The 12229-nt window shown below is 30.9% G+C and overlaps 1 protein-coding gene across 1 annotated transcript; it reads right to left on the bottom strand.

Annotated features, from left to right (window-relative positions):
• Positions 1-291: 291 nt before the first annotated feature.
• Positions 292-11742, bottom strand: LOC134698854 (centrosomal protein of 290 kDa-like). Its single transcript, XM_063560521.1, has 7 exons — positions 11661-11742; positions 6324-6463; positions 4019-4120; positions 3241-3331; positions 2488-2608; positions 1611-1705; positions 292-695 (listed from the first exon to the last, which is right to left on the bottom strand). Exons 1-7 carry the CDS (start codon positions 11691-11693, stop codon positions 534-536), a joined length of 744 nt encoding a protein of 247 aa, XP_063416591.1. The 5' UTR covers positions 11694-11742; the 3' UTR covers positions 292-533.
• Between the last annotated feature and the right edge of the window lie 487 nt (positions 11743-12229).

The raw sequence follows: 12229 nt of genomic DNA, 5'->3' as shown, positions 1-12229 counted from the left end.
TCGAGCAGCTGAAAATTATCAAATCACTTCCTTTTATAGACGGCAAGAAGTCAAAGTATTCTTTCTTTCAGATGAAACGTTAAAGTCCAGTGATTATTACACCTACTTAGACCTTTGGCAAAGCTGGTAAAAATCATTATTCACAGTTTATAATTGCGTAACTTGCAATTTGATATTTTCTTATTCTGTTGCTTGTATGTTTTTTTTTCCAATTTCTAATTGTATTGATAACACTTCAGCAACTATATATTATTCTTTTTCTATAAAATACAAATTCTATTAATATGAAATGTCTTCTTCTGCACACAGTCTCTGTTGCAATAAAATCTACTTATATTAGTGAACACTTATCATATTAGTCTACTTAAATAAATGCATGATACTTTGCACTAGAGCATAAACACCTTGGCACAATACAACTTCACACCCTCTTTACAAACTTATCACTGTAAATAAAATCACTTTATAATCTAGCAAAATATAAATATATATCACAGTTAAAAATGCCATCCAATTTATCAGCTACCAAATGTTCATTTCCATTTTGATCTGTCACTTAAAATGTTCTTCTCTGGGTGAGGGTAAGGAATTCCAAACTTCACGCACATTTTTCTTAACGTCTGTTCATATTCTTTGTTTAATTTTGCTGACTGTTGTAAAGCAAATTTAATATCTTCAATTTCTTCAAAGAACCCCTGTAAAAGTAATGTTTAATATTTTATTAAGTATCAACACATTGTCTACATACATTAAGCTCTACAAATGACCCTGACTAAATGTAAAACATTGAAAACATTTTTCTGATTCTACCTCCATTTTTAGCTCACCTGGCCCAAAGGGCCAAGTGAGTTTTACTCATCACTTGGTGTCCGTCTTTGTCCATCGTTTTAAAAATTGTGTCCCGTGACCAGGCCAACCAACCTAAATGGCCTCCATGGCTTAAAATAGAACATAGGGGTAAAATGCAGTTTTCGGCTTATAACTCTGAAACCAAAGCAAATCTGACATGGGGGGTAAAATAGTTTATCAGGTCAAGATCTATCTGCCCTGAAATTTTCAGATGAATCGGACAACCTGTTGTCAGGTTGCTGCCCCTGAATTGGTAATTTTAAGGAAATTTTGCTGTTTGTGGTTATTATCTTGAATATTATATCGATAGAGATAAACTGTAAACAGCAAAATTGTTCAGCAAAGTCAGATTTACAAATAAGTCAACAGGATCAAAATGGTCAATTGACCCCTTTAGGAGTTATTGCACTTTATAGTCAATTTTTAATAATTTTCATAAAATTTGTAAATTTTTACTAACATTTTCTACTGAAACTACTGCGCCAATCATTATTGATAGAAATAATTGTAAACAGCAAGAATGTTCAGTAAAGTAAGATCTACAAAGACATCACCATCACCAAAACACAATTTTGTCATGATCGAATCCATCTGTGTCCTTTGTTGAATATTCACATAGACCAAGGTGAGCGACACAGGCTCTTTAGAGCCTCTAGTTTATAAAATTATTGACAGATTGTCCATTCTTTATTCTTCGAAAGAAATGCCTTTAATTTCAGAATAAAAAAAGTTTTCTATAAATGGAATAAATTCTCACTTACCAAATCTAAACCTTTCAACTCTTTCTTCAGCTTTTCATTTTCCTTTTTTACCTTTACACATTCATTCTTAATATGTGAATATTTATCATCTGTATCTGAAAAAGAATAAAATAATAACACTACACTCATCCCCTTTTTTCTCACTTGTAACTAAAATATTATGATGTAGTTCAGTTTTCAATGTATCTTTGTGTCATTTAACTGATTGGTTGTTTATGATTTATTAACACCCCAATCAGCACTCTTTGATTTATATATATATATATATATTGGCAGCCAGTTTTGATTGGCGGAAGCGAGTGCCTATAGGGGACCATTAACGTGCAGCAGGAAAACAATTAATGTATAAAATCAAAGTGCTTGTAAGCACTGAAGGGTAAAGATTGCATTAAATTATCAGTGGGAAGTAAAATTGAACATTGAATTGTATAAAACATTGGTTGTAGTTGATTCAACTATAATCATGTACAAAAGAAGATAACTCTAATTCTAAAATAACTTTAACAATGATATCATTGATATTTTTAGAACAAATATCGTATTCCTGCAACTTGAACAAACTATGTAATAATCGTGTCAAGTATACCATCATTTTGTAACATGTAAATCTGATTATGTCTTTCATTGATAAACTTCTGGAAATGTTCATGGATAGGATGTTTAGAATGTTATTATCAATGCAGTATATTTTGTGTATTTCAAAAGAAATGTTGAGCCTTGAAAGATTTACATATCAAGTCAGTTCCATAGGGTTTTATTGCATTTCATGCAATCTTTACCAAAACAATGGCTATGGATGCTGGAAATGTAAAAAAAATCACATTTTTTACAATTGGATCAAGAACTACTGATTTTTCTCCCTATATTTATATCCTACCTTCTTTCTTCTGTGCAATTTTCTTATGTTTACCAACATGTAGATCTAGAAGTTCTTTCTGCGTCTTTTTATGTTTCTCGCCCTCATCAATTAGCTTTCTCTCTAATTCACTTATTTGTATCTGTAAATCACAAAGCAGGAAGGTTAATGAAAGATGTAGATAAAATTTCACTATTGGCTACATTATTAAAGATATTTTGTACAGCAAAACTAGAATACATCATCACAAACATCAACTACTATATGAATAAGGAAGGAAGCATCTGTGTACCTAGCTGAATGTTTAAAACTTTAACCTGAAAGTTAAATATTCTTTGTGAGACTTGTCTCAAGGTAGACTGATAGTTATAAATTAAAGCCAAAACATAAGAAATTAGAGAAATCTCTTTTGATTCATGATCAGTTTTATAGAATGGACTACCACACACAATACTGAAAATATCAAAACTCTTTGACCCCTAAAATTACTGAAATACTTAAAACAGCTATAAATAATGCTATCTAAATTTTATATTAAATAAAATACTCTCTTTTGCATCAACTAACAAAGTTCAATCCATTTTTACAAGAATATGAATAAATTGGAATAAAAAAGGAAAATTATAAAAGAAGAACACTTATTTGCATAAGAATTGCTTCATACCCCCACAATTTAAGGGCAGGGAAAGTTGTAATATGATTCAAAAGATTACCACTCAATTTTCTATAAGCTTGACATAACTATTGGCAAAAGCAAACTGCCATGGAACTTACATTTAGATCTGTAATAGTTTCCATGTGTGACATATTTAGTTTGACTTCTTTCTCGTATCTTCTCATCATCTGATTATGCATAGACAACAATCTGAAAAGGAAAAATAATGCATAAATAACAGTTTTATAAGATCAATAATGCATAGATAACAGTCAGAAAGTAAGAATAGCGCATAAATAACAGTCTTATACATGTAAGTAAAATAATGCATAGATTAGTCAGACAAACAGTGTAGATTATGCATAGATAACAGTCAGACAGACAGTATAGATAATGCATAGATAACAATCAGACAGTGTAGATAATGAATAAATAACAGTCTGAAAGTGTAGATAATGCATAGACAGACAGAGAATGTAAAATAAAATCATATTCTTTAAATACCAAATTATTTGTATAGTAAAAGTTCATTTTACACTAGAAATTAGTGTATGACCATTAAAGTTCCTGGTGCATTATTGTTTAATAAAAGTCTATAATTGTTTATAGCATAGAGCTACATCATCAAGATTCAAATACACATTTTCACACATGTGTCCTCTGGTCTTCATGAATAGTTGTCCAAGTATCTAGTATCAAAATTACATTACTTTTAAGTTTATCATTACATTCACTCTACAGAAAAAAATATTTTAGCAGAATACTTCTATGTCATTTTGGTGTTTAAAAATTACAATTTTGGCAGCTTATTTACCATTAGAGACAGTTGAGTAGTCAGAATCCTAACCATCTGCTACAGTTATTAAATAAAATAAATGCAAAAGTTCCAAAGTTTACTTGTTTGTTTTATCAACATCATTTTCCTTAGCTTCTTCACTTTTCCTTTTCTGAAAACATATAGGCTGCCAAGATCTTCCAGGTTCTGTCTGACAACTTGTGCTGAAATATACAAACAAATTTAATAGATACATTTGTATAAGAAGATGTGGTATGAGTACCAATGAGACAACTCTCCATCCAAGTCTCAATTTGTGAAAAGCAAACTATTATACATGTAGGTCAAAGTACAGCCTTCAACACAGAGCCTTGGTTCACACTCAACAGAAAGCTATAAAGGACCAAAAATGACTACTGTAAAACCATTCAAACAGGAAAATGTACAGAATAATTTATGTAAACCAGATGCTCCACAGGGCCCCTCTTTATACGACTGCAGAGGTAGAACCCTGAACAGTGATTAAATAGTTGACACAACATAGGTTTCTGACACAAAATGAATGTGGTCTAATGAATGTAAAAAAAAAATGGCTTTTGAGCAATACACTATGCTGGTGAATATCAATCCCTTCAAAAAGAGTTTGAAACAATAACTACAGGTACTCATTTAAATACATGTACATGATAAAATATTGAAATATAAAATGACTTAGTCATGGTTAAAATAATATCTATTAAAAGTAACTTCTAACATGTTTAAATACAAATTTACAGCTTATCACTTTATGACAATCATCATTTCTTAATACATAATGTTTAAGCAGTGTAGGGGAGATAATCAAACATATATACACAATGTCTATAATAAGACTCTATATATATAAAATTAAAAAACTTTAGAACCTGAAGGATGACTCAACACAATGTATGAACGATAATAAAAATATTTATATTAAAAAAGCGAAAAAACGAGGCAAATGAACGTCATAGAAGTTGTTATAACGTAATATATCCAAGTGATGTAATTGTTGTTTCAATGTTGTAATTTATTCCAATGGCCGAAAAGTATGGGAATTTGTGTTATAGTTTTTATTACATATATATATATATTGCGGTTTTTATCCAACACAATCATAGGTTTGAAGTTTGAACATAGTTTTCAATTTAGACTCGTGTATATATATATATATATATATATATCATAACAGTATTCTTTAAATAGAATTGGCTTGCCTCCCTTACACTTCTTTTAAATTGTATAAATTGTCCTTTAACCAGAAAAACCCTTGTTTCCCCCTTTTTTGCCTCTAATTGCTAAATGATTTGAGACATAACCCCCATAACCATCCTTTTGTAGTAAGGAAACTTGTGGTATAATTTTAGAAAGATTAAAACACTTAAACACAAATTATTGACTGGAAACTACAAAAATGCTTATTATCCCCTTTTTTGGCACAAACTTCCTAAACCTCTGGGACCATATATAACCCCCAAAATCAATCCAAACCTTCTACCTGTAGAATTAAACATTGAGCTACAATTTCAGAGCAATTGAAATACTTATACACAAGTTCATATCCTGAAAGTAGAAAAATGCTTGTTTTGGGCCCCTAATTCCAAAATGTTTGGGACCATCATTCCCAAAATCAATCCCAACCTTCCTTTTGGGGTATTGAACCTTTTCATAAAATTTTATAGAGATCCATTCATTTAAAATAAAGTTATTGTCCGGACACAAAATGTGTATTCAGACGACGCAGACAACAACATCATACCATTATACAAAGAAAATGTTTTTGCGGTCGAGAAACAATTATGAATCATAATAAAGGAATTGCTTGTAAAGATAAAGATAAAAAAAAAAAAAAAAATGAGAATAAATAGCCATACAGTTTTACAAAAGAAGGAGATGTTGATGATTGCCAATGAGACAACAATCCACCAGAGTTTAAATGACAAAGAAAAAAGGAAAATATTAGTCATCATATTTCCTTCAACAATGGGACAAAACCCATACTGTATAGTAAGCCTTAAAAGGCCTAGGCATAAAAAAACATAAACAGTTCAAATGAGAAAACTAACAACCTGCATATTTATTTTTTTTTAAAACACAGACACTTCAGTGCTCTTGATAAGGGCAAGACTGCAAAAATCAAAATATTTGATGTATTTTTTTTTTTTTTAAATGCCAATAGTTTTTTTTCTATTTGTTTAGGGGTCATAACTTTTTCAAAACGATTCTAACATTATAAAAAGCTTCATTTCAATAACAACTTCTCCCCCTCTATCTTAAAGCATTCAAACGATTAATCATCTGTGGATCAGCAATTTGATTGAATTGTTGTATAAAAATTACTATAAAGACAAGTGCTTTGTATATTGTTGCTTCATATATTTCTTTTCGTGTATTATTTTGATAACTTACTCTCTGGTGGTGACATAGCTCTTTAGGAGGTTGTCAATGTTCTCTTTCTGTTTAAAGACTTGTAGCTCTCTATGGTATGTATCTCTTTGCTCTTTAACCTTTAAATACTTTCTTTTCAAGTCTATATTTTCTGATGATAACTACAACAAAAATGTTTTGTGTTTTTAAAGTTCACAGTATGAAGAAAACAATTTTTGGTCAGTAAATACTAGATACAATTGCTGTATCCAAACATAAAATTAAAAAAATATTGAACTCTTAAGATAAATTTTATACAGAAATTCCCAAACAAATGGCGAAAACACATCAAACCAATGGCAATGGATAACAACTGTCATATTCCTGTATTGGAACAGGCTTTTTCTTGTGTGCAAAATAGTTGATTAAACCTGGTTTTATAGCTAGCTACACCTCTCATTTGTATGACAATCTATAAAATTCCATTATATTGACAATGATATAGCTGTCAAATTCATGTTCACTGATTTGACACAAATTCTCATATTTGATTTATAACTTGTAACTTAAAACATATATCAAAATTACAATAAGTCTGAAATGAACAGTTAACAATGCATGGACTCTAATTACATATATCAGAATTTTGTATGTACTATAGTCTAAACTCAATCAAATTAACTATCAAGATGACCTCCAAAGACTGCAGACGGTCACAATACCTGATGTAGACATATACAGAATTAGAAATAGGAAGTGACCTCGTGCAATTGGATTTTTTAAGGTCTGTTTGATTTCATTTTATAGATTAAAAGTTAATTAGCATTTTGAAGTCTACAAGTTAATAAGGCATTATTATCATATTAAATCATTCCCCAGACTTGTAAACATTATGTGAGGAAAGTCTTCAGGTATTTTCTGTGTCACTTAGCTTTGATCAAATGTTGTGTCCTTAACTGTGCAAGATTTATGACGTCACTACAAATATTGAAAGGCAGCACACATGTATATGCAGAAAACTTCTAAGTCTAAGTTCAACTTAGGGTACAACCCACACTCCTCTGTACAAATAATTATGCCGTCTAGAAAGGCTATTTTTGATTTTGCTGTTACCCCTTCTTATGATGCATCCAAATTTTTTTTTTTTTATCAAAAAGCAGTACTAAAACGGCATAATTATTTGGACTAGCCCCCCTTATGAAATCCTTAAGGTTCATCATAACAAATGGACAAATATGGCTGTATTTACATGCCAAAAATTACTCTGAGTACAGACTTACCTGTAAAGTTGGAAAAGTTTTAATGCCTAGCATCCACTAGATATAAAAAAGTTAAATCCATTTTGTGTTTCAGAAAGATAAAATCTCTTTTGGATTTTGATGGGCATTTTTTTTCCTTCATGCAAAAGGTGTGAAAAAAGGTGTGGAACAACTATGAGATGCTCCCTCAGGTAAATCAAAGAGCAGAATGCTCTGAGGGATACGATTGCCATAGTTTTCATTGACACATGTACATGTATAGCAGTTCTGCCAAATTTTCATTAAACAAATGCATGAGATTTGGCCAAAATTCAAAAGATCAAAGAGGAAAGAAATAGATCCAAGAATACTGTTGCAAAAAAAGCATGAACATGCGCGAGTCTCAAGCATGTTTGGCCGGTAACCCTGGTACAGCTGGATAGTATTATTCTCTAAACTAATTCAACTGCACATGCAAAATGTAACAATCTGAATAGTCACCCAACTTAAAGAATAGCCAATCCCCATTATAAGTGTATGAGCCATGTACTTATTGTGTTTTATCGAATTATAGTTATCCTGTACCATTGTAAACTCGTACCATTAAAAAAAAAAAAATCGTACCATTGCTAACTCGTACCAACTTATTTAAATGCATTCAAATGGTGTTAAATGATGAATATACATGATATACGTTACTTTCACCCAATACCTCTTAAGTCTGTAAAATGTATATAATTTGAAAGTACAATGACCAATTTGTAGTTTATGTTCCTTGTATATTGGATAGAAAATACTGTGGCAGAAGTAGATAATTAAGGTATATACAGTTTTACCCGAAGAAAATTTTTCATGAATAATAAAATCTTAGCAGTTAGTCAAAATGATTGCCAAAATTATTTTTACTGTCTATAAATAAATGTAACAATGAAATTTAACTGATTCCTGTTAAGGGGGTCCGCATTTCCCCCGCAAAAAAAGCACATGGCTTTCAACAATTGTAAACATAGCATTCAATTTGTGATCATGGATTACAGCTTTAATTAACTTAAATTGGATATATACATATTCAACATGTTCAATTTTAATAAGGTACAGTTAAAGCAATGTTTTAACTTTCCTCTGGATTAAGTTCTACAGTGGCGGATCCAGAACTTTTCCTAAGGGGGAGCCCGCTGACTGACCTAAGAGGGGGCCCGCTCCAGTCAAGCTTCAATGATTCCCTTTATTATCAACCAAATTTTTTCCACAAAAAGGGGGGGGTTTGGATCCGCCTATGTTCTAGTTTGAAAGATCAGTTAAAACATTAATGCTTTAAAACATTCTTTATTTTTGTCTAAGTTTTCATTTAACTCCTGTGTAAAATTCAAGTAATTCAACTTTATTTCTATTAAGTTTACAAACAGAAACCCATAAAACATCATATTTTTTATATATTTTTCTGAATGTTACGACTTCCCAGTAGTACAAGTTAACTTTTTTGGTTCCAATGCCGTGGTACGAGTTAACTTGCTTCAGTATCTTATCACCGTAATTCTAGGAGGAACCCTAAACTGGACGCTTATCATATTGTGTTCACTTATCGCTACACTGACCTTCGGTGTGAAGCTATATATAGAACGGCGGACCAGTTAAGGAGGAACCCCATTTCTTACTCTTTAATTATTGAAGTTCCTTTGGGTCAGAGGGCATGACTCCTTTCCGTACACACTCCTCTGTTTACATTGAAATCGTTCTTAATATAATACGACGTTAACCGGCATTAACAAGTTAATTCTTCTTGACGAATACTTCGAAAAGGGAGACAACTCGAAACAATAACATGGAAGATTCCATTTCTGCTGAAGGGTGTTATAGGTAATTTTTACGATGAAACATTTATTTCAATTTAAATTATGCATGTGATTTAAAATTATGCAACAACAATAGCCCTCCATATGCAGACAGACATAGAAAGAATCCCACGAGTTTCAAATTAATCAATGAAGCGGGGAATCACTCAATCTGATACCCCTTGAAATCAGGAAAACTACACGCATGTGGGGTCTCACTAATTAGCGACAAAAAGCGTCAAGAAGCGACAAGAAGAAAAATAATAAGTGACAAAAAGCAACAAGAAGCTATTTAGCGACAATAATACATTTTGTTATCACATACATTAAAATATTTTTTAGGATTATATTGAAAGATGAAGAAATAAAAAAAATCGATGAAGAGATTGTGTACTTTTTATTATCATATTGATAGATGTAGAAATTAAACATGTGTAAGAGCAAAGGAAATGTAAACGCTATAAAATGAAAATAAAAACAAAGATTTGTCACCTTCCTTTTGAAGGATTTAATAAAACAAAAACATGAAATATTATTTCCTTCCTAACTGTACAATTAATTTTTCCTGATAGGACCAACATTAGCTGTGGCTTCACTCTAAGGTAATACACAATTAAGAGCAACAAATGAGATTAACTAGGTGCGTGTCCTTTGTTTTAATGCAACAATAACATCCATTAACACCTTCATCAATTACACGCACCAGAATATAAAATTATTGTACCGAATAGTGAACACCTGTTGAAAACTCAAGATTGTCATCAGTTTCCTTTAATCTTCAATCTATATGCATAAACATGATAAATATCGTTAAATGAGACAATACAGTAAATAAAATGATGAAAAATATTCACATTTCAAATTTTCAATTATGTTTTCCTCTTGTTTGATTTCAGTTCTTAATTTGTATTTCACAATTTGTGTATGAATTTTCTGGACAATTATGCACAAATAATGCATTTTGCAAGTTAATTATATATTGTACAAAAATGGTTTTAAAAACAAATAAAAAGACAAAATTTACTTCCTGTGATACCTTATAAAATATCATGTAAATAAATGTAGCAACTGAATTAGATTTACAAGTTTCATTTCCCCCCCCTATCAAAATTAACTTTCCTGTCGTTGAAATTGTTTTCTTTTGCATATTTTTTTAATATTTATTTCGAATAAGTAATATAAATAAAAAAATGTTTTCTTGTCGCTAAATAGTTTCTTGTTGCTAATATTATTCTTCTTGTCGCTTCTTGACGCTTTTTGTCTCTACAATTCTTTTTGTCTCTAATTAGTGAGACCACGCATGGACATTAATACATAAACAAACCGCGACTTGCGATTTGGAACAAGAACGTTTATTAAATGATATGATGAATGGTTCTCCATTTCTTTATGAGAGTACAGTATCAAATATCAGTTTCATAACGGTAAAATATAGAAATACTCCACTTCAGTTCTTGTGACAGAAATAGAATTATCGATCGGCTTTCAGAGAACTCTCGCAAGTTATCAAAATTTGGGAATTCCCTCTGACGTGTTTCTAAATTTATAAAAACACTAAATATAAATACTGTTTAATTCTGATTTTCCGTATTGTTAAAAACACGCATATAAGTCAAGGAAAATATCATACATGAAGATTATGAGTAAAACATTACAGGAAAGTTGTTTATGTTCAATTGTTTTGCTTGTTTTTACCTTTTAAAGCAAGACAATCATAAGAATCTGAGATGTTGCCGAATGTTTAGAATAAAACGAATGACGTGAGGGAGTGTGTCATAGGGTCAATGGTAAAAGTCTACAGATTGCTTGACAGCAATCGTATCCCAAAAACCGGTTTGTATTGTTTTCATTGTCCTTAATTGACATAGACACCAGGTATCTTCAGAACTATAGGTGAGTTAAAGAGTTTATCTGAGTCAGTGAGTGGATAGTATCAAAGTAATGCAGGTGTTTGTTTATTTTTGCACCTTCTGAAGAAAGGAAAAAAAAATGGCCAGCAAAAACCAAGAAAGATTTGATCTTTCTTAAACACAAAATGCATTTAACTTTTATATATCTAGTGGATGCTAGGCATTAAAACTTTTCAAACAGCACAGGTTAGTCTGTACACAGAGTAGTTTTTGAGGTAAAAATAGGGCCATATTTGTCCATTTGTTATGATGAACCTTAATATGAAAAGTGGAGGAAAAAAAGTGACATTCTAAAAACGTATTTTACAGGTTATCATTTGTGAATCATTTTAAAGAAATAGGTACTTTTTTCAGAATTACTATGTTAAGCTTGACTTATATCAATAGATCTAAAATAACCTTCATGCATTTATGAATATCGGGAAATGACATTCTCAATCAAAAAATTTGCGTCCCTGGCAGCAACAGAGTTATATCCCTTATATTTTGCCGACAGGCAATGCTCTGATGAGATTGTTCTCTTAGAAATCATATAAAGTTGACCAAATCCAATTCATAATTTGAAAAATAACATGTACAACAACTTTAATAAAAAGGGAACTATAAAGACGGTGCCGGTCAAATAGCCACTGCCTTTGCAGAAACTGTTATATTGCAAATGAAAGTTTAAAAAATTGTATGCAATTTTGTAAAATTGATAAATAAAAAGATAAAGATGGTATGACTACCAATGAAACAACTCTGCCAAAGTAACAATGATCAACAATGTATTAAAGTTCACAATTATAGATAAAATACGTCAAGTAATATCAAGGCAATAAATATTATTTAATACTTTAATCCGGTCACACTAATTAGCGACAACAAGAATTTTAGCGACAACAAGCGTCAACAAGCTGAGACTACTATAACTGTGTTATAGTAGTCTCAGCAACAAGCGACAACAAGCGACAACAAGAATTATTTTA

The sequence above is a fragment of the Mytilus trossulus genome, unplaced genomic scaffold, assembly GCF_036588685.1.
Source record: "Mytilus trossulus isolate FHL-02 unplaced genomic scaffold, PNRI_Mtr1.1.1.hap1 h1tg000024l__unscaffolded, whole genome shotgun sequence".
Classification (NCBI taxonomy): Eukaryota; Metazoa; Mollusca; class Bivalvia; order Mytilida; family Mytilidae; genus Mytilus; species Mytilus trossulus.
Note: the sequence above shows the minus strand (reverse complement) of the source record. Positions and strands in the feature narration are given on the sequence as shown.

Excerpts from the sequence above, each read along its gene's own strand:
- LOC134698854 (XM_063560521.1), bottom strand. The coding sequence starts at position 11,693 with ATGTCATTTCCCGATATTCATAAATGCATGAAG. Across the intron at positions 1,706-2,487 it reads AATTGCACAGAAGAAAGAAG|ATACAGATGATAAATATTCA; the intron begins GTAGGATATAAA and ends ATTCTTTTTCAG. Across the intron at positions 696-1,610 it reads AGTTGAAAGGTTTAGATTTG|GGGTTCTTTGAAGAAATTGA; the intron begins GTAAGTGAGAAT and ends TTACTTTTACAG.